At 39.3% G+C, this 27,674-nt stretch overlaps 1 protein-coding gene across 2 annotated transcripts in view; it reads left to right on the top strand.

Moving 5' to 3' along the window:
- The first annotated feature begins 6,790 nt into the window (after positions 1–6,790).
- Positions 6,791–27,674, top strand: part of GABRB2 (gamma-aminobutyric acid type A receptor subunit beta2) — a 162,469-nt gene continuing 141,585 nt past the window's right edge. The window contains exons 1-4 of one of the 2 annotated variants that reach the window (XM_032197254.1): positions 6,791–6,813; positions 7,623–7,855; positions 7,979–8,070; positions 9,003–9,070. In XM_032197254.1, coding sequence (XP_032053145.1) covers positions 7,779–7,855; positions 7,979–8,070; positions 9,003–9,070 — 237 coding nt within the window. In that variant the 5' untranslated portion in view covers positions 6,791–6,813; positions 7,623–7,778. Of the gene's footprint in view, positions 6,814–7,300; positions 7,367–7,622; positions 7,856–7,978; positions 8,071–9,002; positions 9,071–27,674 lie in introns of those variants that run through there. The other variant, XM_032197256.1, reaches the window with a different exon arrangement.

Raw genomic sequence — 27,674 nt, 5'->3', positions numbered from 1 at the left:
GTAGATTTTTACTGTTAATTTCAGTAGGAAGTTGCCTGGGCACTTAGCCAGCATGAAATTCATCTATCTCATTTGTAGATTTGGCATAATATGATAGAAAGTAACTCATTTGCATTAATGAGACCTCCTTCAGATCATAGATGTTTGTAAGTTACCAAGTATGAGCACAAAATGGGGTGGGAGAAGAGCGTGAATGGTAATACCCACAGAAACATTAAAATATTTTAGACAGATCCTTGGATGCAAAGTGATAAATACGGATGGTATCACTAAGTTTTGTTCAGTGTATGGCTTCTTGAGAAGGATTATTCTACATTTTTTTTTGTTGCGGTTTTGTTTGCTTGTGGATTGTTTTTTGGTTTGTTTGTTTTGTTTTTGCTTTGTTTTGTATTGGTCTTTTGAATTGTTTTCCCATGTTATTTTGCTAGGACATGTTTGCAGCACCTGTGTAATCCACACTAAATTAATTTTATTTTCTGTTTTCAGCTTCTATTTTTCAGATTCATTCACTCATCTGGTTTTAAGTAATTTGCACTGCTTTAGATATGTACACATAAGTTGCATCTTAAAATGTTCTTTCTGACAAGTCAAAATAGTGTATTTGCATTTGCTGGCCAGGCACATTGCCATCTTGACTGGCCTTAAGTCCGTTTCCATGGTATACCATTTAAGTAATAATGCCGTTTCTGTAGAAAAGCGATATAGCTCTGTAAAATACTCTCAAATCAATTCAGCAAACTATTCTGCTCTTTTTCTGCTGAACAGAAACATCTTTGAAACTTCTGTCTTCCAGAATCTGCAAATAGGGGCAGATCACTTGTACACCAAGTAGTGATTCCATAATACATTTGTCCTGTATGCACAAAGTTAGAAAGCACCAGTAGGGCAAAATGTGCTGCAAACCATGTATTTATGATTACTGAAACACTTTAGGACATATGCTCTACTCTAGGACTAGCCAAGGTTTTAAGGTAGAGGGGAAGGAAGAATATTGGCTTGAGTCATTTGGGGTGGGAATGCAAGAAGGTGCAAGACGATAAGGAGCACTGTGTATTCTCCATTTGTTCTCAGAGACGGCTGAAAGTAATAGCTCTGTGTGTTCGCAGATGGCAAATTCATCTCCCTTTCTAGCACACCAGTAAAAGGACAGCTATAATCCATTGTACAGTCAGATACAAACCTGTACTCTCCTAGTTTTCTTAAAGAAAGAAAATGCTTGAAGAGCAGTTAAAGTATTGCTTATGTTCATTGATAATACTTCTCTTTGAACTCTGTCACTAAGTTTATCTGTTTTTCTGTTTGTTTTCAGCCAGAATGATTGTTTACCAGATGATATAAGGATCTTGTTTGAGTTGGAAAATTTATCAAATAATACAATTATCTTTTTAATTAAACATGTGAAATATTTTGCATTTTTAAAATTGATCCAATGATTATGTTTTGGCTGTCATATTCTGGTCACAGTTGGTTTCTTTGGGTTTTGTTTACATTTATTAAGACATTTTTAATGTGAAATCTCTTACAACTACAAATGGCAAATTAGATTAAAAGTCTCCTATGAAGTTTCCTTATTTACAGGAAAATAAAATATATTTTTAAGTCTCAATCTGGATCAAAACATATTTGGTAGTTGATATCACAGAGCTCAGGAGTCTCAATGATCACTTCAGTAGTCTCCCTTTGTCAAGAGAATAAAGAACTCGTGTAAGAGCTGTGCTTGATTTCTGAGATAGAAGTACTGTTTCACATTTTAAATGTTACTTTAAATGAGCAGGTGTTTTTTTTCTTCCCCTGGCCTCCCTTTTAAATAAATGGCTCTCCTTTCTTTATATTTTACTGTGTTGAGCATAATCATTGCCTCTACTATTCTTTCTTTCTCTTCCACTTCACTGCTTTTCCTGTCTCAGATCTTGCCTTTTTTTTTTTTTTTTTTTTTTTTTCCTAGTGTCATCCCCTTAACTGGTCAAGGTGATGGCCATAATGGGGAAGAATCCATCTGGAAATATGTAGATCTCTATTTAGGCTTAAAACCTGCATACTTTTTTTTTTTTTTTTTTTTTAACCAGACCCTAAATTGGTTTTAAAAGCTTAAATGGCTTTGAAAATAAAATAGTTTTAATTTTTCAGCAAAAGCTTCTAACCTAAAAGCTCTAGAACCCTCAGATGTTGTTTTTAACAATATTCTGGAATGGATTATTCAACAACAACAACAAATTCTGAAGTCAACTCTGTCCAAGAGAGCTTAGAAATGAAGACCAAATCCTGCACTCAATTGATGCAGACAAATGCCACTCCATTAATTTAATAACAGGTTTCTGCAATCTGCTTTCAGGGCTGAATCTTATGAGAAGAGAGTGGAGGAGATTTACTCACAGAGTGACATAATCTTGGTCTGCATTCTGTGTGGCCTTTTAAATGTTTTACTATCCTTACCCTATGCAGTCATCCCTTATGCCCTGCTCTGCCTTCTTGTCAAAGGATGTGTATGCTGTAGATATTTCCTAGCTATATAAATGCCAATGTAACCAAAACTGAGGAATTCAAAAATTGCCTGTGTAACTGTTAAACTAATTTATTCCTCCACTTTGAAGGAAATGGGGCTTTTTGTGGTGCCTCATATGAGGACTGTAGACTTCATTCCATCATAATTCCAGGTGCTGCACATTTTGTATTTCACTCCAGTCCCCACTGAGTTGCTGACAATTGCCTTAAATCAAAGCACTTGTGCTTCTCACACAACCTTTTACTTCCATTTTTGAATCTGTACTTTGATTTCACATTAAAAGACTTTCTTCTATATACATGTAAGGTGTATTGATCCCAGGCTATACAAAAAATAAGAGGCTATATTTTTATTAAAAGATATAACAGCATTTTCTGAATCAAATAACTATCTGGGTCATGAGCTGGGTTAAATTCTTATCTGTAATGTCTTTAACCCTGTGGGGACACCATGCAATGAGTCACAGAATGAACAAATCTGAACCCCATTAAATGAAGTCCTACGTAAAGATGTAAACCAAATAGAGACTGTTACTTGCCCTTCTTGTTTGCTTTCCTCTTACAATTAAATGGAATTCTCACTGTATCAAGTGATACTTATTTCCTAAGCTATTTATCACACTCAGTTTCTGTACAGTACTGATGATTTCACCTGTTTTTAAGGGCCAAAATTGGCACTATTGTCTTTGGTTGCTTTACCACTTTGGAGTTTGGAGATTTCTAGGTATACAGTATTCAAAGCTTATTGCAATCTGGAAATCCCAGATGATTTTCACTACACAAAACCAAATTCCATTGGTCGTGAAGAGTAAAATCAAGGTGCATCTCCATGAATCATTTTTTTCTGTGCATGTGTTGTAATGTCAATCTCTATACTGATGGGCTGATTGCAAATAGGATGGTGTATGGTGCATGGATGCTGACATGATCTGACCACCTAAAAGGACAAGTGAAACCAAGGTGGGAGTACATTCAAACTTTGTTCGGGAGAATTTTACTGGGCTTGTCTGTTTGATTTTACTTGCATCTATAACTTCACAGAAGTTGGAAATAGAAAATGCATCAAAGTAAATTATTACAAGGATTCAGCTGAAAAATATTGAATAAAATTTTATAGATGGAAACAACTCTCAACAGAGTATTTCCAGTATTACTGCATCTTACCGAATGCTCAAGAACTTGGGAAACATTACTTCCAAAGAACAGTATGCATACCTACCTGTTGAGATGCAGTGAAAGGATTTCTTCTAAAGTGGGGTTTTACCCCTTTTTAAAGAGGGGTTGTTCATATTACTCATGGTACGGAGATGCAGTTCCTGGGCTGGCATAAATCAGCAGCTTTTTTGTCTCAGGGCTGGAGTGACTGGCTCACTTGAGAACCTCTCTGGAAATTCTTATCCCATCTGAAAGTATATTTTGCAAAATCTATACATTTACAGCAAAGTATTTTAAAATCACTTCAGTGCAGTTCTTGGTACATGGCCTGGGATATTGCTCGTGGTGACAGGAATATATTGCTACAGTCAAGGGTTGACAAGACAAACAAAATATGACATTGCCTATAGCCCATTTCTTATACAGTGTCACACAATGGCCAACAAGGATAGCAGACTACTTTAGCGTGTTTTAATGTTATTTGGGTATTCTTTTGCACTCTTCAAAGATGAAAGCTAAGAATCACAATGATCTGCAATTGGCATCCAAATTTTTGGTTTCTCTGTTATCTCTGTAGTATTCGTAATCTCGTAATAATTTTAGAGCTAAAAGTAGTTATCATATCCAACCAGGAACCGGGTTGTTTCTCCATTGTAAGACAGCCCAAATCTTAGATAGCAATCCCTAAATATGTTAAACAAATGGTTCTGCATCTTGCCAATACTGTTGTTCATTACAGTCATTTCCTTCCCTTTTCAAACAAACACACAGACACAAGTAAGAAAGAGGAAACCATTTATTTGACGAGTTGCTTAAAATAAGATGGAGATTCTGAGGGTGCTGAAAAACTTTTAATAATGAAGGTGCTAAGAAATTTTTAATTTTGAAATTTTGAATTTGAGATAGACCAGAACTCATGGTCAGACAAAAAGTGGTACTGTCAAAAGCGTATAGCAAATCATTAAACAGTTTTCAAAAAGTAGAGTATTGTATGACTTTGTATTCTGTGTCAATACTTCAGATGATATCTCTATCACACAAGGACTGGCATGGTGGTAGGATATGTTACTGGTATAGACAGGGGGCTGTTCACATCAAGTCAAAATCATAAAATATGGAGAGCATCCCAAGCGTGGCTCAACAGAAGCTTCAAACTTAAAAAAAAAAAAAAATATATATATATATATATATATATATATATATATATACACTCTCTCTTCCACATGGAGTGCACCATTATATCCATATGCACTGCATTTGGCTGAGGGATGTGCCGTGCCTCTTTATTGGAGCAGCCAGCCTGAAGCAGGTTTCCCTGCACGGGGGCAGAACAAAGATTCCCTCGGTATCCGTGCATGCATGAGGAACATGCTGGATACATCGAATTCTCGAATTCAGTGTGTGCCCTAGGCTAGCACTTCTAGGGAAAGACGGTTCTTTTCTAGCCCCGATGTTATGTTAAGATCTACAAGTCCTGTCGCTCTAGCACTGACTATTGCCAGCTCTCAGGATCTTGTTTGAAGCTGCTTCACGTTCAGACACGGTGAACGCACCAATTCTGTGGTGTAAAGGCAATTAATAGCTGAGGCTTGGAACCAGTTGAGGGATGAGCAGCATTAGATGCGGTCCCACGTTAGCACCCGAGGGTGAGTTTCACAGTGCGGGACCAACGTGCTTTACCTTGAGCCCTCCGTCCTGCCGTATGATTGCAGAAGGGGAAAAAATGCCTGTTATGCACATAAAGCAACCTGATTCACAGCATGGGGTATCCACCATCTTCCTTCGGGGCTGTATTTCAGGAGGATTGAGCGAAGCAGCCCAGCACCGTGAGAGCAGAAACCTCCAGCGGCGGCCGGGGGCGGCTCCGTGAGGCAGCGGTGCCGGGGGCGGCTCCTGCCTCGGGCAACCGCGCACCCGTTCGTGCTTAGTCCCTTGCAGTTGGGCTCTATTTAAATACATTCAGGGGAATTTTTATATTTAGCCCGCGCACACACGCACACACAGCAGGTCTTGTCTGTTTCATTTGGAAAAGTACTTTCTCCTTCTGTAATTGTCATGGTTTTCAAATGGGAGAGGAAAGTGAGAATGCCCTAGTGAATCCCCCCTCCTTCCCAGCAGCCCTAAGGAAGCTCCCTTTTCCCCTGCAAGCAGAAAACCGATCCGACACTTGCTCTCGGCGATGCAAGGTGGGGCTTTAAGGCAGTGTCGGGGAGGGGGGGACACGGCTCCTTCGTGCCTGTGGCACCTGCGCCTCTGCCGTTGGCCGGGCCGGGGGAGCGGCTCCCCTAGACTCCCCACGGCTCCGGTGGATCCCGGTGAGCTCTCCGAGCGTCCCGGCTCGGCAGCAGGGGAGTGCTGCGGGGCCCGGCGCGCCAGGCGCCGGGCTGCGCGAAATGGCCGCCTGCTGCTGGGGTCCGCCGGCTCTTCGCCGCGCCGGCTTCGGTTCCCTGTGGTTCCCCCAGGGGAGACGGCGTCCCACCGCCTCTGCAACCAGTCCGTCCTTCGAGGGACACCTCCTCCTCCTCCTCTTCTTCTTCTTCCTCTTAGGGCAGCCCCCCCACCCCCACGCGTGGCCGTCGGGCCGGGCACAGGGCGTGCGGGACCGCGTTGGGTTTGGGGCATAGCGGCTCTCCGGAGCTCCCTCACCTCACCTCACCTCACCCTCGTCCCTCCCCCCGCTGCATTTTTTCCCCCTTCTCTTCCCTCCTCCTGCAGCTAGTTAAATATTTCTTTTGGTAATTGACGCCCCCGGTGGTCCCGGGCCCGGCCCGGCCGTGTGCACGCCCAACGTCGATCGCTCCGGCAGCGCCGGGCGGCTCTGGGCAGCGGTAGCAGCAGCAGCAGGAGGAGGAGGAGGTGGTGTAAAAGGTGCTGTGAGCACAAGGCAGATTGGCGAGGAATCCTTGAAATCCGCTGTTGTTTTCTTTTTTTTTTTTCTTTTTTTTTTAATTGTGTTTTTTTTTTTTTTTTGGTTCGTTTTGAGTGGTACTTTTTTTCTTTTTCACCTCTCTCTCTTCTGTCTCTCCTTTTCTGCTCAGAATTTAAATGTCACTCAGAGCATCCCCAAATCAGCTTTCTACTCGTCTCTGGTTTCTTCTGAGGCATTAATTGGATCACACGCTGCATTTGGAGGGCTCGGGTGGCTCAGCCACGAAGGTAAGAGGGCTGGCTTGCGAACCTGCACCAGGTCTCTGTGCCCACCGAACGCTTGATTCCCTTTCGGGGCGTTGTTTTTTCCCCTTCCCCGGTTAGGCTTCTCTCTACCTGAGGACCTCGCATCCCGGGGTTAACCACGGGCTGAGGTACGGAGACTGCGCTGGTCGAGCCAGCCGGGGGGAGCGGGGCCGGGCGGGCGGCACTGAGGGATCGGGGGGAGCTGGCGGCGGCAGCTGTAGCCCCTCTCCCGCCCCAGTGCCTCTGCCCCAGGACCAGAGCCTGGCAGCACAGTAAGGCAGGAAATAGCCTAATCCCCTTTTACAATACACTATTCGTCATCGCTTGCTTTTTTTTTTTTTTTTTTTTTTTTTTTTTTTTTTTTTTTTTTTTTTCTCACTTTTTTTTCGTGAGAAATCCTGTAGGCGCCTATCTCTCCTCCCCCCCCTCCGCCCGCCCCCGTTGCAAGCTCCGTCTCCTTTGTCCGCACCTCGCAGCTCTTCAGGCGGGTCTTTCCAGGGACGAAAAGTTAGGCTGCCCACCTGCCCCTGGCACCGTACGTATCCGGTGCATTCCCTTTTCTAACCTTTCCCCACTCCGTGTCAAATCCCAGCCCGTCCAGCCCCCACCCCCCTTTAAACTGGGTTACAAAGGCGCTGTGCCCTGCACAACTCCCAAAACTTCGCTGCTTGCTGGGATTTATATTCGCTGCTAACAAAAAGGACAACAAAAATATACTCGAGCCTCCTGTGCATGACTTTTTTTTTTTTTTATAATGCATTTCCTTCTTCCCCTTTAATTTTTTTTTCAAGGAAATTTGCTCCATCTCCAGCAGCAACCACTGCTCCTTTTGATGTTGTGGTACGCCGTGCGCATGCGCCTCACATTAGAATTACTGCACTGGCCAGAATAAGTTGGATCTCTTCTTCTCTTCACTGAAAACCTAAATCATATCAAAAGCTAAAGGGATGCTGAGAGTCCGGAAGAAGGGTTACTTTGGGATTTGGTCCTTCCCTTTAATAATCGCCGTGGTCTGCGCCCAGAGGTAAGTGATGAACGTATCTCTTTTGCTTTACTTTGAATTGCTCTGCATGTTACTGCTAAGGGGAACGTACGGCTGGGGTCTGAGAAATAAGAAATGATGTATGATTATTCTCTTTTTCTTTAGTGTCAATGACCCTAGTAATATGTCACTGGTAAAAGAGACCGTGGATAGACTGCTGAAGGGCTATGACATTCGCTTGAGGCCAGATTTTGGAGGTAATTTGACAGTTTTTGACTAGGAGACGTTACATATCCGGGCTGCTGTACCTTCGTGTGCATGGTTTTGAAGCGTGCTGTGGATGCTGTTGCTCTGGAGCGTGTGCGATGCCATTTTCTAAAGCTGATCCAAAGTTAAGCCAATTGGTACTCGATTTTCTTAGCATAGGGCGTTCTTAACGCGATCATTTACACGTCTTGCACATTTAGAACTGGTCCCTCATTGTGTGTGTGAGCTGACAATTAATTAACCTGTGATTCAGTCCGCGTTTAACTGGCTTTCTCGAGATGCAAACCCCTCAAGTTTACCCAACGTTGGCTCCTCAGAGCCTAACGTGCCTGTCACCGCGGTTACTATTTTTGAGTACAAGCTGCGCTGCTCGCTGCTACCCAAACGGCATTTAACCCCCTGTGCGCTCCCCCTTCCCACTATTTGCTTTCTCCAGCCATTTAGCCCTTTCGGAGGGGGCCACTGGGGGCTGTGTTCCCTCCTCCCCCCCCGGGCCGGGCACTCGCAGCCCCCGGGGCCGCCCCGTCCCGGGCTGAGCGCGGCGGCCGGCGGCGGAGTGGCGCTTGCCGGGGCGCGAAGGGGGGGAGCCCCCTCGTCCCCTCGGGTCCCCCCACGTACCCCCCGGCCCCCCCACGCAGCCCAGCTGCCCGCACGTGTGCACGTTATATAAAAGCTGAACCCGGCGCTCCCCGCGGATGGGGGCAGGCTGCTTTCCTTGGGGGGGCTGGGGAGGGAGGACACGGGGGGGGTGGGGGAGAGGAGGGGGCGCACACACACCGCACCTCGCTGTCATCCTGGCTTTTTGTTCTTCGTGTTTGTAATCCTCGTTTCGTTTTTTGCCGTGCCTTAGTCCGTTGTAACTCTGGTAAGAATGAGTTAAGTTCTTCGCGATCACATTGCGGACCATCTTATCGGTTTGCAGGTCCCCCCGTGGCCGTTGGCATGAACATAGACATTGCCAGTATAGATATGGTGTCAGAAGTCAATATGGTGAGTACTTAGGGGCTGGGGGCTGCTTGCTTTCCGCGGGGGGGGCTCTCGCATCCCCCCACCTCCTCCTCCGAGGCGGAGCGCTGCCCGCGGCCTCCGGAGCTCCAGGAGGGGGGCGTCGTGTGTGTACCCCCCCACCCTCTTAACCCCCCATGGCCCCCCCCCCACATATGGGGCTGGGGGAGGCGGGCCCGGCTGCGGCAGCTCCCGGGGCTGTGCCCGCGCCTTGCCGCGACCAAGGGCGCCCCCTGCCGGCCGCGCGCCCCCGCCGCACTCCGCCACCATCCCCGCGCCTTGGCGCGCTCCCGCGCAGCCCTCCGCGGCCTTCCCTCCTCGCCTTCGGGCGAGGAAAAAAAAAAAAAAAAGCTGACCTCTGCTTTTGTTTCTCGACACCTACCCGCTCCCGCCCCCCCGCTGCCATCTGTAGGTATAACACCCCCTTTTTATTTAAGCATTACAAATAGTTTGCTGTTTTGTCTGACCAGAACACTTTCAAATAATAATAAAAGGCAGATTTTACTTCTGTGTGTAACCAAAACACCATTTTTTTTTGCCTGGAGCTGTATTCATGGTCATGGCTGAGTGAAAGAAGTTTATGTGTTTAGTTTTCAAGATGATTATCTCTTATCTGAATAGTTTCAGCCATCTGTGCTCAGCTGCTGAAGTTGCTCGTAGGACAGTTGCTCAATGCTTTGTGTGTTTTACTTTAATTACCTGGGAAACTAAAGAAGAGCAGATGAAATAAGACAAGTCTCAGCTTCTTCTTACTGAAGAGGCTGTTCAAGCTTTAGACTAAAATTGTCTAGCATTTACTTTGATTACTTGGAAATGTTTGAGGTCAAGTTTTGAAGTTATCTCAACACTTTAAGGATAAAACTTGGCCTTAGACTCTTGCAGGTTTACACCCAAAAGACAAGAAGATGCTGAAGCATGGTAGCAGCAACTGGTACAAAATAAATGTGTTTTTGTGTAACGTTTGTTACTACTTCTATAACTTTGTTTGAAAGAACCTTTCCGTTATTTTGAACTAGTTGTAAAGAACCATCTTTCTAAACAGAAATGGGATTTTAGGGATACTGCTGCAATTGTAATGATGCATTTGGAAATAATATTTTGAAATTTATCAGTTGTATTAATGTGATTATTCTACTGAAATAATTTGTTTAATGCCTTAGTGGCATGTTTGTGTTTTCAGAAGTGTTGACAGCATTTGTTCTCAAACTGGGGGCATTCTGTGATGTACAGGAGTTTTTCCATAACGTAAGCTATAGCCCTGGGCCTAATCTGTGGATGACCTTAGTGGTAGCTGTGTTGTGAGGTCTCAGTGACAGAAAACTTGATGCTGCTCTTTCAAGATGCCAGGAAAATGCTGAATAATCTCACCTTGAGCAACACCACTTGTGAAGTAAGGGGCTATCATGGACTTCTAAACTTTGTTTACACTAAACTGTTAATATAGGACCTGTTTTAGTGTTTAGGATTCTCCCTTCCAGAGCTTTAAGAGCAAAGAAAAAAAAGTTGCCTAATGAAAAGAGTTTTCATTAAAACTAGTCTGGAAAGGAGAGAGATGAACATACTTACTTCCTAGGCTGCTAGGAGTAGTGTGGGTATGATGAGGGTTTTCTTGATGGAACTGCAGTCTGCTAGGACCGTGTTACATCTCACCCCTTCTAAAGTGAAAGGTAGTGCAAAATATTTTCTTGTTTAGATAAAGAGAGAATGTTTCAGTGACTTCCAGAAATTTGGTCTTCATTTAAAGGTGATAGCATATTGCAGTACTGTGATACGCTGCTCGTAGACTGACTATACAACTGCATATTATTTTTAGTATTCTGAAGTCAGTTTGTTATTTGTTATGTCTCTATAATGAAATGTTGACCTTTGATAGAAGTTTTTCCAGACTGTCTGTAGAACTGCTGGGGGGTCATGTATAGTTCATTTTGTCACACTTTAGACAAAAGTCTTAAATTACCCGAAGATGATACCTGCTTCTTAAAAACAGCCATTAATTTTCCAGCTTTTTTCTTTCATTTTACAGCTTCAGAAGAGATTCTGAACCATGATTATTTTCTTAATCTGCTTAAATGTAACATGTAACAGTTCATTTAGCAATGAACTGTACACAAATATTAATATATCCTGATAGGCCTGAAGTAAATGGGAAGAGAGGCATTCAAGCAGAGAACAAAACACTTGGCATACAAGACCTTAACTTGTTCATTGCAAAGTCACCAGAATTTGGCCTTGATTTTGGTAGAAACCAAAAGGAATACCGTTGAATACTAGCTGTAATTTCTAGATACAAAACCTTTTGAAATAATGCGAGAGAGACACACACATGGAAATAATCTTTTGGATCTATGGACCTGTTTTCTGAGCAATGGGCTTGCTGTTGCTCACTGTGTAGTCATGGTAAACACCATTGACTTAAGATAAATGCAAACCGTTGTCTGGGGTCATGTATTAATGATATCAAATTTTTGCTTTGAGGTTAGACTAAACAATGACTGTTACTTGGCTTGAGCTCATTTCTGTTAATTCTAATGTTAACTTACTTTAAAATTACCAGCCTTGCATTTCAATTCCAGTCCTGTCACATTTGGTGTCTGCTCTGCAGGCAGAAGGCTTGTCTTCAGTATCATGAAATACCATAAAGCTTTTACTTTGTTGAACAGGAGAATTTAGAACAACTGTTACAGAAATTAAATGTATGCTAGGGATGCTTTTAGACTTTGAGTTCTTATAGAGCTGCTGAATATTTCTCATTATGATCAGCTCACAGTGTAACAGGTTTTACAGTTGCATTCCAAAGTCTTATTGTATCCAATAGAGTTAAATCTGTAAGCTGTTTGCTTGTTTAACCTTTTGTAGACAGAAACTTGAACTGGCATTTATCTTACTTTATAAAAATATTTTTAAAGTACTGGTACTTTTGAACATAATTCAGAACACACTGAATAAACATGAGAAAAGTAAGAGCTTCAGGCATATTTGGCTGTCAGCAGGTGTCATGGCTATTCATACTCAGTCCTTGCATTCTGTGAGAAAATAATATACATCAGGTAATGATTCTATGCAGTACAGTAGAGACTATGGCTAACTCCACTCACCTCTTTGGACCAGGCCGTGCACTTGTTGAGTATATGCTTTAGGCTGGTTACACTGTAGATTTTCTTTAAGTTTATCTTATTCAGGTGATTATAGAAAACCAACATGGAGAGGTATGAAAGCTATTTAAACTGAAAATATTTTCCTATGTTAATTATTTTGATTTTATGTAAGATTATATATATTTCAGTGAGTCTAATGCCATATTCTCAAGAGACTTTCCAGGTGTTTGTTACTTTACTTGATTGTTTCTTCTTAGCTTTATTTTCCTTCATAATAAACATATATTGTAAAAACAATACCTCTAGGGAGCTTAAGTTTTGTTTGTTTGTTTGGTTTGTTTTGTTTTTTAATAATTAATGCCAGCTGGGATGCCATATTTTCCCTATCTTCATCTCCATATTTAACTGTTGGGCAGGCCAGTTGACAACACAGTGATCAAGACAGTCCTTCATCTTCATTTTCTTCAATTCTCTCCAAACAGTTCCCTCGTAAATTGCTGGAAGAAAATGGTGCAGGTTCATTAGGTAGTACTGAAATAACTTTTTTCAGAAGCAGCTGAAGATTGCAAATATGTTGTACGTTTGATCCATCTAGATAAGACGTGAATATTTCTGTGGGTAATGTTGGTTATGTGGTGCTTTTCAATGTCTTGGCTTACTCTGTGTTAAATAGGTCAAAATCAGCCCTTCCCCTCCCATCTTCCTCTTCCCTTGGTCTACAGCTATTTTGTGAATCTAGTACAGGATGTCTTGAAAAGAGGCAGAGATGTTCCATGGTTTTATATATATATATATATATTTTACCCAGTAAATATAAATGTTTTTAAGTAATGATTTGTATATTTAATTAATTACAACTCTTCGCATTGAGGGTTTGTGGAGAAGAATCTGAACAGTTTTTATTTAACTTAAAGTATTTGGTTGCCTACCATTTTACAGATTTTGGCACAGATTTAGGATGTGTACATGGAGTTAAATAGACACAATAGACTGGTTTGTCTTAGTGGGAGCCATTTGGATTGATTGAGTGCATAACCCATTGAGTGGGAGCTGCAGAAAGTGATCGTCATCTAACAGGGTGAGATTTACGTATTAGTATATGCCAAGTTTTACAGAGCAAGCCTAATAACTTTAGAGCTCTAAAAATTAAATGCTTTTTGTATCATGTTTTGAATTCTGTAGTCAGGATATACCAGTAGTAAGCACAATACTCAGAGATCTGAATAATCTCAGTCCAGCAAAAAACAGACACAGCTGTATTGTGCTGATAGATGTTTGGCTTTTGGTTGCTTTTCATTACAGAGGCCCACTACTGGTTTTCTTAAAATATTTCATGCTTCCTTGAGGTGTTTTCATTAACAGAACTCAACAGACATATTGTGAAAACAACAGGAGCTGTCTTGCTCCCTCTCAAGTAGCAGTATTTATCCTTATGTGTGAAAAAGGAAGAGACAGCTTGTGATATAAAAAGAAATAGGGGTTAACTGGTAAGGAAGTAGCATGGAGCTGTTCCAAACCAGAAAACTCAGTGTAAAACATGGATAAAGGTCAGGTAAATAAAATTGGAGGGAGTGACAAAGAAAATAGCAAAATAGAGAAGAGTGCCCTATGTACACTGGTATGGAGGAAAGTGAGAAAATGTTTTCTGTCAGCAGTATCCTCTTTCGTTGATCCATTGTAGTTGTGCACATTGTACTCTCTATGGATCATGTACAGTAGAATTTGAAATACATAGAAAGGAAAATATTAGAAATATTGGTTAGGTGTTGCTTTGCTAATCTTAAATGCTTCCCACTGCTAGAGATGGTTGTTTTTATTATATCTTCTGTATTGTAGATGTATATGCTTCTTCGCATAAAATAGCGTTTCTTGGCAGACAGTTTGAGTTTGGCTCTTGCCAAATTATTTTGCCAAATTACTGTGCTCATACACAGCTGGCCTGTATTGAATTATCTACAAAGACTTCTGTGAATGCAAAGTAGGTGATGTCTATCTTAGGAACTGATTTATTTATTTATTTATTTATTTTTAACTGAAAGGCCTGCTTTATCTGTTTCTTCGATTATTGTCTGGGAAGGCATCAGAAGACCTTTCCTCTCCAACTGTAGTAAAATACATTAATATGGATTTCCATTTAGCATCTCTCGTACTATGTCTCTAATTCATGCAGTTTTCTTTTTTAGCTTTAAGATATGTAAACATTTATTTGAATGTGGGAGTTATTTTTTAATGTTTATCCTTGGGGACCAAAGCCTATATTCCTATGGTACACCACCTATGGATTGACGTTTTCATACTGGTTTTGCTAGAATACACATAGTCACAGTCTGAAATTACTTCTTTAGAACATACACACTTATGTAGCATGTTGGAAACTACTTTTATAAGTCAGCTCAGAAGCAATTAATATATATTTATATACATGATACATTATATACTAGTATCATAAATACTATCATTAGGTGTCTTCTTTGAACAGTGTCTGGAAATATATTTTTATAAGAATTTCAACAAGGGAGTGAAAGGCATTTTAATTCCACAGTGTACTTACTTTATATGTCATAGCTTCTGCTTAGAGATTTCAGAGCTAAATACTGACTCCTCGGTTTATCTTGTGCTTGGCGAAATCTTGTTATGATGGTATTAATTCCTGCCTAGCTGAACTTCATGTGGATTTTTTTTTTTTGAGGTCTTCCCAGCCTTGGAGACTGAGAGTTTGTATATTTGCTCTTTTTTTCTTTGTTTCACAGGTGGAAACTTTTCTTTAGCGCTGTCAGAACTCATGGTAGTTGTAGGTTCAGGCTCATGCAACTTTTAACTGAGAAGTGGAAAAAATGGCTATATAGATATCCTATTTGGAGTCATCTGTCCAGTCAAACCCATGTTTTTGTATCCTCGTCTAGTTTGTTTTTAAAAAAGTAGCTCCTGGTAAGCACCCCATGTTGTTACAGCAGTATACTTCCCTGTTGTTTTTTGGTGATTTCCACTATGGAGTCTCAGTAGACCCAAGCATGAATTTTTATTGTGCAGAGATGAGAAGCAAATTACTTATAGCTATTGATCCTGTAGGCATTATCCATTATTTATTTATTTATTTATTTATTTTCTGAAAGTATGTTATTTACCTTCTTATTTGAAGGCAGTGAGGGGCCAGCGACACTACTGGTATCAATAAGAGGCTGGTGCTGGTGTTTTTTTGGCTTTTTTTTTTTTTTTTCTTAGTGTGTGTTTTCTTTTTTCCTCCTTCTTTTCATCTTCTCTAATAGAAGAAATTAATCAGCTGTCCTAGTCTTGGTGGCATGTATAGGGGACAATTACCACTCTTTAATTTTGTACAAAGCAGTTTGACTTATATCTAAGCAACTACAGCACTTAAGCTAAGACAAGATTTTTTATTTTTGTTGAAAACTGTAATGGGGATTTTTATTTTATTTTATTTTATTTCTCCTAGAAGCATGACATAATTTTTGTTCTGTTTCTTTTTAAGGTCAATATAAGTAAATTGTTCTTTGTGTGCTACAGTAGTGGAAAACTTTAATCAGCACCAATGAACCAAGAAGATTTCCTACTGTTGATTTTTCAAAGTGATTGCTCTGGATGTATTCTGCAGGCTAGGGCATGGTTGTCAGTAATTTAAAGAGATTGACTTGGAGATAATTTCTACAATTAAAATAATAATTAATGCCGCATTGTTTTTAGTAAACCTTGTCCTATAGATATTTAAGTAATTTGACACCTGCCATGTAATAAAACATATTTGTTTTTAATATGTTTTATGGTCAGTGTGTTGGTGGTAAAGAGTGGGAATTAACATAAAGTGCACTTTGTTGGTTCCTAGTACAGGGCTGGTTTATTTCATAACTTCTCTATTGAAAATCACGTAAAATCTTTATAGATGAGCTGTGTAGTAGAATGAGAAATTTTATTTTGTGCTTTATAAACTTGTTACAACTTTAAGCTATTCCCATAGTTGTATTTGTGCTTCTTGGTGACTCTAAAGTCTGTCACTATACCACAACTAAATCCTTATTTTTTGTCTCTCCCTTTTTTCTCCTCATACCCCATGCAGCTCTCTTTAAAGTTTATATTACGGCTTTCAGTATTCAACCATTAAGTACCGTCTTATATGGTAATAACTCTTTTATTTTTTTCTAAAAGTAAGCCAAATCCCTCATAGGCTCCTAGTGGTTAATACCATAGGTCTTTGCAAGAGCTTGTATGGATTTGGTAAGCAGGATTTGGTCCTTGCATTTAGAAAGAGGGTGCTCTTCCATAATTTCTTGTTTGTTTGTCTGGTTTTTTTGTTTGTTTGTTTGTTTGTTTTTGTTTTTAATGTCTTTTTGAAAGAAATGAAAAATAACATTGCCTGTCTTTAGAGTTAAGAGCTTCAGGAACAGTCACATCTTGAGTTCTTAGTACTAAAAAAACTGTCTACTATGGATGGATAAAATCTGTAACTTAAAAATAAAGCAATATGCATAATTACATTAAATGTATAGGCATACTATGGGTTTACGAAAAGATAAACATGACAGAAGCAGCCTTTGTGCTTTATTGTAATTATTTTTGCTGTGCTTCTACAACGATGCCTACCCTGTTCACATTTCTTGACAGCAATGGTATTTATCTTGTAATGGCTAGTATAATGCAAGTCCTGTAGAAATAGTGCTATGATGGGTATATATAGTTAGTCTTGCTTCATATCCTGGCCTTCAGACAGGTAGGTGCTCTCACTTCATAGGTTTTTGTCTAGAAATATCTTTGCATATTAATTATCTGGCTAGGTATTTTCAAATTAGCTAATCAGTGCAAAGATTGAGACTTGCATCACATCTATTGCATGTGTCCTTTCGAATGAGTTTTGCAAACAGTTATGTACATACTTGCCAATCAAAATTAAAATTTATGTGCTAAATATGAAAAGACACTTAACATTCAGGAAGTTGGTATGTGTGCAACTGAATGTAGTATTTTTAGATCATATTTAACGTAGGCTGTTACAGTCTAGATGAAGCGTTTTGAGTCAGTGGTCTTCCTATTCCCCCAGACTTAAAGAATGCAGGGACTATTATCCTGAGCAGCTTTTTTCATATCAAGTTTAAATCCTATTAATTTTTATTCTGTAAATACTAACAAATGCATTCACTTCTTAGGCCCAGAGGAAAAAGAATTTAGCTATGCAGGGGAAAGAAAAGCAACCCTTCTGAGAGATGTGTGTTGCACCTCCAGTGAGCACTGTTGTGGAGGATGTGACACTTTGGTGGTTTGTCTGTAGCAAAATCAGTGGAAATTGTAAAAAGTTTGGGCTTGGATGGGGTAGTATATTAAATTACCCTAATGTATGTGTTTTCAGAACCAGCTGCTTGAAATGGAAAGTCCTCATTTCAGTCTTTGCTCTCGGTGCTGTTAGTTCTTTCTTTTCTACTTTAATGAATAGTCATCTCCATTAACTAAGTGACTCTGAAAATGGATTAAAAAACAAAATTTACCTTCACATTTGACTCTCCTGATTTTTGCTTTTGTATGCTACATTTCTGTTGCCATTAATTTTGAATTATTTGCTGCATAGTAGCCTGGGTGCAGTGAACCCCTATTCTAGATAGTTTATTAGCTTTTGATGATTGTGAGTGGAAGCATTTAGATTGCAGAGAGCCAAGAGCAGAGGTCTTTGTCACAAGTTAACCCATGGAAGGCTGTCACATTCTTTACCTTCTACTCCGTCACTGGAAATGTTTGTTTTGAATGACAGTAGCCTTGACTTGCTATTGTGTTAGACGTGACTTGAGCATATTAGCTTTATCTATTTTTTTCATTTTATATATATATATTTATATTTTCTGAATTTACTGAAGTAGAAGCTCTGTCTTGAGTAGAAGCACAGTACAACTCTTCAGGACTTAGTAAACTAAGCAGTCAAATTGGCAGAAACTTGTTAATGGAAACTTGTTAATGGAAACTTTTCCAGAGGTGAGTCATCATAGAGAATTTTCTTTAAAAGTTGTTTTGGATTAACACAGTGCAAAGGTCCCTTTATATGCCCTAAATGTAGTGTGGTGCATGTTTGTGTGGTGTTTAGTTTAGATATGACCTTTGGAAAAATATTGGGCTGAAGGCATAGAGTTAGGTAAAGATTGTGCTGAACCCCTTCTCATCTGAAATGGGTTTACAGCAACACTTGTGGATTTTCATATATAATTTGAAATACATATTCCATAATTTTGGGGATGTCTGAGAACTGAAGTCACATGGCTAACAATGTTTAAAAGTATTTATTATCCAACTTCTTCCATTGTGTACCTAAATGAAGCAGCCAGAAGTTCCTATTGCTTTTAAGTAACTGAAGGCAATTTTTCTCAGTGAGAATTACAAACTTAAAAAAAAAAAATACTTAAGTATGCGAACAAGGTACTGAAGCCTCTTAAAAAAACTACTCACTTCTATGAGTGTAGAGCCATTTTGAAAATCTGGTCCAAATTTCTACTGCAAATGATTTTTTATTGGAATTCTAAATTGTTTTTTAATAGTTGGAACAGAGATCCATTATGCTCAACTGTGTAAAACTGGTGCTCAGATTTGTTTTCTCTATAGGTCTTTAAAAACTTCTTATATGCATGCTTCTATTGCATCCATTTAACAAAAGTAGTGAGGTAAGTTCAATTCATTGTGGTTTTGAAAGAGTCGATATGTGTTGTCATTTGCATAACAATTATTACCCAAAAGTCCAGAGGTCATTATGATCCATTTTTTGAGTCCATATTTATGTTTCTTTTATAAAATATATTGGAGTTAACAGACTCTGCAGCTCCAAAGGAATTTGTTGAGCATTATGGAATTGTTCTCCTCTTTCAAGAATTGATGACCTATGTGGGATCCCTTCAGGGCACTAGAGTAACAATGTTAATCCGTGTTTGACAAGATATACACTGAAGGAGTCATACAATTTAAGTAAAATAAAATTAGTTTGAAGGTTCATTAGATTGAGTTTCTAAATTAAATAATTGAGGAACATAACTCTTTTATTATTCCTTATTATGAAGTGATTTATTCTTTCAGATAACATACAGAGAAGAGGGAAATGTGATTAAGCAATATGCATGTCATATTTACAAATGAGAAGCTGTATTTTACAACTAATTGCATCATTTCACTACTTATATAAGTCCAGAAATGACCAAGAATGCCTTTTATTCAGTTTGAAATCTTCCTTAAGTATATGTGAACATTCAAGCAGTTCTGCTGTCCTGTTGCTTTTTTTCCACTGACACTTTGCAAGATTGCAAGATGAGATGCTTTTAGTAATTCCATCCCTAATAAAATTTACATATGTAATATTTATATCTAATAGCATATGCCTCCTTATGTTGCTCAGGATAAAATACTTAATGACAGGAGTAGATGGAAAAATTGCTTGCTTTATTTCCAGTTTTGAAAGAAGCCTTTTCAAAGGTGTAGGAATGTTTATTGAGTTAAGCATAGGTTCAGATTAAGTTTCAGTCAGAAGTATATTATTATAGCTGATATAAAAGTCCCTGAAAATAGATTTGTAATGGAAATGCCAGGAGACCCTTAACTATAATTGGTCTTGTTAGCCTAGGAATGAGTACAGCTTTCATTGATCTACTGTTATGTGACACAAGTGACCACTTACAGACAAATCCATAATTCTAGTGAACTGGCTGCATTCAAAACATTAGAAATATCCAGATTTATGCATAGGCTTTACAGTGTTCTTGTGTGAGCTCAAGTCCCACACGAGACTTGTTTTGAGTTTTAAAATGTTCATATCTGATGCTGATTTTTCCACTGATGCTATTTCTGACTGTTTTCACAGGTTTGTGAGTACTTTGAAGACTTGAAATACAATGAAATGTGGCTCCTGTATTTTCTCAGACATTGCGTGAATGTGAACAGGGTACTAGTTTTCAAAATTATTACCGTGTGATAGGTGTTCTTTTGAAATGAATGATAGTACTTGGTAGTTATTTTTGGCCAGAAGTCGTTACACTTTGCGCATAGATTTGGTTTAAGGATTTTTAAAAGCTGGAGACTCTAGGTGTAGGAAGGAAGTTCTTTGCTCAATGGATTGCGTCTGTAATGTGCTATAACTAAATGCTTTGGTGAGGCAGCATTAGGAGGCTCCTGTGGTTCCTGCCAGGGCCAAACTTCCACCATTGATAAATGGAAGACATCAGTTTACACCTATATCTTTCTGGCATCCAGTTAGACTTCTGAGTTAAAAAACAAAACAAACAAAAACAAAACAAAAACCTTTTCTGTACCAAATCATAAAATCATCATAGTTAAGGTTGCTGGTAATGAAAAGACTTAAGCATATATTTTAATTTTGATTAACTTCATAATTGATTGACTTTTTGAGAACAGAATGATGTATGAACATTTTGTATGTCATTTGACATTTTAGAGAGAGGCATTTATGCTACCGTTATATTCTGACTAGGTAACAGTTTTGCAATAGCATAAAGGCAGCAGTCATTCAGGAAAGATCAAAATGAGAGATTTCATTCAAAATTATTTCTTGTATAGAAAAGAGTTTTGGTATAATTGTTTCACATGGAAAATTTGTTTTTGTAAGGTAGCGTTTCATATTGCATGTGACTTTAATTACATCTTTTGGGTTAACTCAAAAGTAACTGGATATTGTGTTGTTATAGTTAAAGAATATGTTGACTGCAATATACACAGCCTTTTTAACTCTGTAGGCATTAGGAGATTAATATTGGAAATTTTCTCAGTTTATATCTAAGAAGATAGCACAACTCTTTTGCCTTTTTTTTTTTTTCCTGACTATACTGTGCTGTGTCTTTTCCATTTTAGAAATGAATCCCTGTATGCTAGCGGCTGTTTGTGACTCAGTGGTAAAACTGCTGTTTGACTCCTGAAAATCATTTTGGAGGCTTCTGTACTTGAGAAATGTTTACTTCTCAAGTACAAAATGTATCAAAAGCAAACATGTCACTGAGTTGTTTGGCTGGTGTGGGGCTTGTGTCTACTTCTACCACTTTGAAACTTAGTATTGGGAACTGCAGGATGCAACATGTTGAAAGCACAGCAGGTCAAATATTCAGTAATATTCAGGTCAAATATTAGCCAAAACTTTTAGCAGAACAAATACAGAAATGTTGATATTGATCATGTATTTTGTTCTTCAAGGACCACCCTTATTTTGTTACAGAAGGTCAGAGGTACAGTTGATCCTACTTTGGGAGAAAGAGAAGGGCTAGCTGCTACTGTGAGGTTCTTCTCGGTCCAGTTTTTGCTCTTGTGTCATGATGAATAGGAGAGGCTTTGTTTGGCTAAGGGCATCTCTGGATGTGGATCTATGCATGTATGTGAATCCAGTCCAGGGCAAGCTTTTTATAAATTCCCTTTGAGTCTGTGGGGAGCTGTAAGGACTCATGTTCAAACTGTTTTGTTTGTTTTGCTCTGTACCTGAGCCTTTGCTTTGCTTAATGATTCACCTATTTCTAGTTGAGCTATTTTTGCATCCATTCTGAAAGCTGATACACATTAACTGCACTGATTTGTCATTATAGCTTCCAGTGCGGATGAATATTGATATTTGTGTTTCACCTTTGTGTCTAGCTGTAGAATGGTTGCTAGACACAGAAAAGATCTGGACATACTTGTGAAATATGACGGGGGTTAATCACTGAAATTAGGGAGAAATTAACTTTTGTTTATGTGTTTTGGTTATCAGGGAGAAAAAAAAAAGAAAAGAATGTCAAACATGGTCATGTTTTGAAAATTGGATAACTAAACTCAATGGGGAGAGAATATCAGTGAGTCCTTCAGGCTGTGGATAATAGAAACAAGCATGTGGAGAAGTATGTGAGAGTTTGGACTCAGAAATGTGCAGCAGGAGTTGTACATCCTAAATACGTGCATTTGTTGCAGTTAGGACAAAGATTTTAATTTGTTTACTTTTTTTTTCTTCTTTTAAATGAGAACTTGAATGGGAAGGAGCTATCTTCTGGTAGCCTGAATTCTGGAATAAAGGGATTATCCAATATCTGCATTTCATTGTAGTAGGTAATTGGGAGCTGAATATTAAATCAAAGATTTATAGGTTAATACTATTAATGCATTGTCAATACATAAATTATTGTACATAAATATTGTTTCATAGGTCAGATGGTAAATGACAGACTGCTTTCCCAAGCTTGAAGTCAGACTGTTTTCCACAAATTGAAAAATAACTTTATATCTGATGGGGACAAATCACGAAAATACTGCTTTGGTTTTGTGTGAGATAGTTATATCATATGGATTTTTCTGGGAGAAAGAGACTTCCTACCTTGAAATGCATGTTTTTTTAAATCTTGATTAACATTTGTGGCTGGAGATTCTGGAACCATTCATTATATCTTTCATAGACATACCAACGTGGATTTCTTTTTTTCTTTTTTTTTTTATATATGTATATTTTTTGCTTGGTTTTATGCAAGTGTCAGTGCGAGTAATTATCTAAGGTATGTTGTATGGCTAGAGTTGAATGTGTTGAGATTGACATTCCAGTGTGTGTGTATATAAATTTGTTTATTTTGTTACCAGTTTAAGGAGGGGCAGACTGTAAGGCAAGCTTATGGCTGTGGAACTGGGGATTTGGTTTCCATAAATTACATGAGGTTTTGTCAGCTGCTGGGGACAGAAGGGCTCCTTTGCAATGGCTGCAGCTAATATCAGCCTGTAAGCAGTGGCTTACACAGGGGTGTGTTGAAACAAGTCTTGCTTCTGGAGTCTTAGTATATGTTTGATGATAATATTCAGTTAGACATGTATTGGTGCATCTTGCAAACTCAAAACTGAGAAGAGACAACAAACGTGTGTGTGTGTGTGTGTGTATATATATATATTTAGGTTGGAGACAATGCTGGTGTAAATGGCTGTGTGCTGGTGTAAATAGCTGTGTGGGTAGCTTCTTTGATAAAGACAGATAAAGGATATCTCATCTGTAACAGGTGAAACTGCATGCCAATACTTCTACTTCTGTAGCCAAAACCCAGAATATGTACTTGAATTTTCTCTCACCTTTTTAAGTAAGATATAAATGTGAGCTTTAATGAGAAAGGTGAATATAAGTTATGGATGGGGCTTTGTAAATCAGCATTTCTGTATTTTAACATGGTCTTAATTGATACAGATCTCATGGATCTTTAAAGAGAATATACATAATTCTGTTTTAAATATGCCACTTCTGACTCACAGCTTCCATCTTATGTTAAAACAACCTTAACAGAATCATCAATATGCTCTTGAATTGTCCGTAATAGCAAATCTATGAAGCATGTAGTTGGTTTTGAGTTTTTGAGTTTTAAACATTCATTTAATTTTATTATGCCAGCTGTATAAGCCAGTGCTTACTTAAAATTGGCTCAAAAGTTAGATCTGAGATTTTCTTTTAATTGGTATATGCCACTCTTCCAGTGTGCCCCTGCTTTGCATGAAGAAATGTGACATTTCTTGAGAATCTTGGCCTTATAACATTATTTTTTTGTGCTTTAGTCCTCCCCCCCCCCCCCCCCCCCCCCCCCCCCAAATAATTATATAGACAGTTTGCAGATATACCACTGTCTGCTTTTACTGTCGTACTGTCGGCTGGTAAACCATAACCCAACTTGTTCCTCTTTTTTTTTTTTTTTTTTTTTTCTTTGTCCCCCAATCTCTATTTTAAGTTAGGTTTCTGTTGTTGCAGACAGGCTGCCTGGGAGTCCTTTCTGCATTTTTGAGAACAGCCCTGTTTTCTTAGAGATTACAGAATGATCTGCGGAAATGTTCCTGGTCCCAGGATCAAGTCAGCACTTGCAACTTGTATCATCTTCATTTTCCTGTCATATTTTTCACTTGGTGTTTGGCCACAACAACTTTGGGTAATACAAGCACACAGACAAGGATGATGATTGCATGCCTGGACTTCCTTGTACTGAACATGAAGTACATGTATTGATGAAGTACAAAACTGTCCTCATCGTAACTATGTGTTTCACCAGTGTTTCATCTTGTTCTTCAGGCTTGTTCCCTGCGAATATTTATTGATGTCTGTTGTCTTAGGACTGGCTCAGCAGAGTATTCTCCTTCTCCTTCTCCTTGTACACGCTTCTGTAACACTTGGCACTCTCTGCTTCCATGGGTCAGTTATGTTTACTCTGGCTGGTGTAGAAAAATGGTTGAGCGTTAATGGTTCAGCAAATGTAAACACATTTACAAAAAAAAAAAAAAAAATTGAAATTGAATTTGTAGCCTGTGAATGTCTGACAGTCAGTATTAACCCAGCTTGCACTGCTGTGGTTATATCATGGTACGGAGCGCAGCAATAATGGCAGCCTGAATGCTTACCAGCACAGGGAAAGAATTTCTGTATATTCTGTCCTCACATCTTCATTTGCTGAAGACACAAGCATGTGCTAGAAGTAAAGCTTGTAAGTGTTTTGCTGAACAGAGCCTTTTTTGATCATCCTGCTTTCAGCCTGGATAATTGCATTTAGCTAAGAGGTGAGGAAGTTCACATTGTAACCAACAGTTAATGTCATAAACAGGATTATGCCTTGAGTTGTATGTGGCAGATTAGACAACCATCAATAAAGAAAATACATTTTCCAGCAAATATTCTCATTGGAGAAAAAAAAAAAAAAAACACGTAGGAGAGAGAGATTAAAATGCAGTATATATCTAGTATTGTTTCTGTGAAGAATATTTTTCCAAATTTCTCTTAAGGCTTCATCTGTTCTCTGAACATCCAAGAAGCATGTTGTGCTTCTAATCAGCTTCCCACTCATTCTCACCCCCACCACTTTGCTGTGTCATCTTAATGTCATTTTTAAATGCTAACAAAAGAATCATTTTGTTTATCATGCAGAAATAAAAATCTCGAGGGGGAAAAAAACATGTCTTTTGTATGTTATTTTAGCAGATCAAAGCTGACTCATAAGAGTAGCAAATATGAAATAAAGTAATTGATGTATTTAAAATTCTCAATTCCTGAGTCAAGGATTTAAGAAGTACTTTGATTATAGTCATCAGATTTCACAGACTTCTTTTTTTTTATAGATGATTAGTATTATTTTTAGAAAGCTTACCTTGCTAGAAAGTATTGCATTTAGAATACATAACAGCATAGCGATTTGTGATGCTGGATATGGAACTGATACTTTAAATAACTCAGTCTCTTAAAATGAGTAGTGACCAAGTAAACTGGAGATCAAGGGGGAAGAGCAAAAGCAACTTTTGTCTGGAATAAGAGCTCTGGCATCACTTGGCATGGGAAGTTTTAGGTAACTTCATTTACTGCCTTTCTGATAGCCTGGTATAGGAAGGTTCTAGAAAAAATTGCAAGTATGTGACTGGTACCATTGCAGACAAGCACTCATATTAGTTACCATTTTGACCAAAACAAAACAAAAAGCCATGGTTACTGAGTTCATGCTACATGGTCTACTGAAACTGCAAGGTGAAAAAAATATTCCGTTAGAGGTCAGTGAGGCCTGAGCCTTTTGCTTCTAGAGAAAAGGGAGAAAGGTGTTAATTTTGGGGTGGGAGCTTAATCTTGGTGATGGCAATGCATAACAAATGTGTTAAAGAAAAGAAGGGGATAAAATATACAAACATTACTGAGAGTATACAAATAGCAATGGGAGAAAAAAGCATTTGTATTAACTATATTGCATAGTATTAGTAGAACAAATACTTTGTCACATTTTTCCTGCACACTCATAGACTTCATGCACTTTTAAATATGATATTTGGTATTTTATCCTAGAAAAAAAAAAAGTGTCTGTATATATATATATATATATATATATATATATATATATATATATATATATAATGACTATTAGGAAAAGTAATTGGAATTTTGATTCATCTCTGGTGGTCTTGAAATATTTGAAGTCAAGTCCCCCGTGACTTTCTAAACAAAAAGTCTTCATAAATTTGAATTAAGGTTTAATTCAATTTATGTAAAAATTGACTTCAGTTTATAATTTCTGCTTGACAATCTTGTGAGTTTCTTCACACATGGAATAATAACAACTTCCAAATTGTGGGGTTTGTAGTGCTACTGTTGCTGTTTCTTTTGCAGTATCAGATAAAAGCCCTTGTAAGAATTTTGTTGTGATCAAGACAAACAAAATTGATGAACTACAGGGTTTTTTTGTCTCGAAGTGGCAACCAACACTAGTTCCCCTGCTGTTTAGAAGAATATCCAAAAGATTCATTTAGCAATGTATGTAAAAGCATCTACAAAAAGCAACAGAAACATTGCTGGATGCAGGGGGGAAACTTAGTTATAAAAGATGAGGAAAAGGCTGAGATGCTTAATGCCTTCTTTGCCTCAGTCTTTAGCGACAAAACCAGTTGTTCTCTGGATACCCAGTACCCTGAGCTGGTGGAAAGGAATGGTGGGCAGAATGTGGCCCTCACAATCCACAAGGAAATGGTTGATGACCTGCTACAGCACTTGGATGTATGCAAGTCGATGGGACCGGATGGGATCCACCCAAGGGTGCTGAGAGAACTGGCGGAGGAGCTGGCCAAGCTGTTTTCCATCATTTATCGGCTGTCCTGGCTATCAGGGGAGGTCCCAGTTGACTGGCGGCTTGGAAATGTGACGCCCATCTACAAGAAGGGCCAGAGGGTAGACCTGGGAAACTATAGGCCCGTCATTTTGACCTCAGTGCCAGGAAAGCTGATGAAGCAGATCCTCCTGAGAGTCATCATGTGGCACTTACAGGGCAAGCAGGCGATCAGGCCCAGTCAGCATGGGTTTATGAAAGACAGGTCCCACTTGATGAATCTGATCTCCTTCTGTGACAAAGTGACGTGCTTAGTGGATGAGGGAAAGGCTGTGGATGTGGTCTATCTTGACTTTAGTAAGGCTTTTGACACTGTTTCCCACAACATTCTCCTCAAGAAACTGGCTGCTCGTGGCGTGGACTGGCGTACGCTTCATTGGGTTAAAGATGAGGGCATCGAGTATACCCTCAGTAAGTTTGCAGATGACACCAAGTTAGGTGCGTGTGTTGATCTGTTGGAGGGCAGGAAGGCTCTGCAGGAGGATCTGGATAGGCTGGACCGATGGGCTGAGGTCAACTGCATGAAGTTTAACAAGGCCAAGTGCCGGGTCCTGCACCTGGGGCACAATAACCCCAAGCAGAGCTACAGGCTGGGAGATGAGTGGTTGGAAAGCTGCCAGGCAGAGAAGGACCTGAGAGTATTGGTTGACAGTCAGCTGAATATGAGCCAGCAGTGTGCTCAGGTGGCCAAGAAGGCCAACAGCATCCTGGTTTGTATAAGAAGCAGTGTGGCCAGCAGGGCTAGGGAAGTGATTGTCCCCCTGTACTCAGCTCTGGTGAGGCTGCACCTCGAGTACTGTGTTCAAGTTTGGGCCCCTCACTACAAGAAGGACATCGAGGTGCTCGAGTGAGTCCAGAGAAGGGCGATGAAGCTGGTGAGGAGTCTGGAGAACAAGTCCTACAAGG

This window comes from Aythya fuligula, chromosome 14 (assembly GCF_009819795.1).
Source record: "Aythya fuligula isolate bAytFul2 chromosome 14, bAytFul2.pri, whole genome shotgun sequence".
Taxonomy (NCBI): domain Eukaryota; kingdom Metazoa; phylum Chordata; class Aves; order Anseriformes; family Anatidae; genus Aythya; species Aythya fuligula.
Note: the sequence above shows the minus strand (reverse complement) of the source record. Positions and strands in the feature narration are given on the sequence as shown.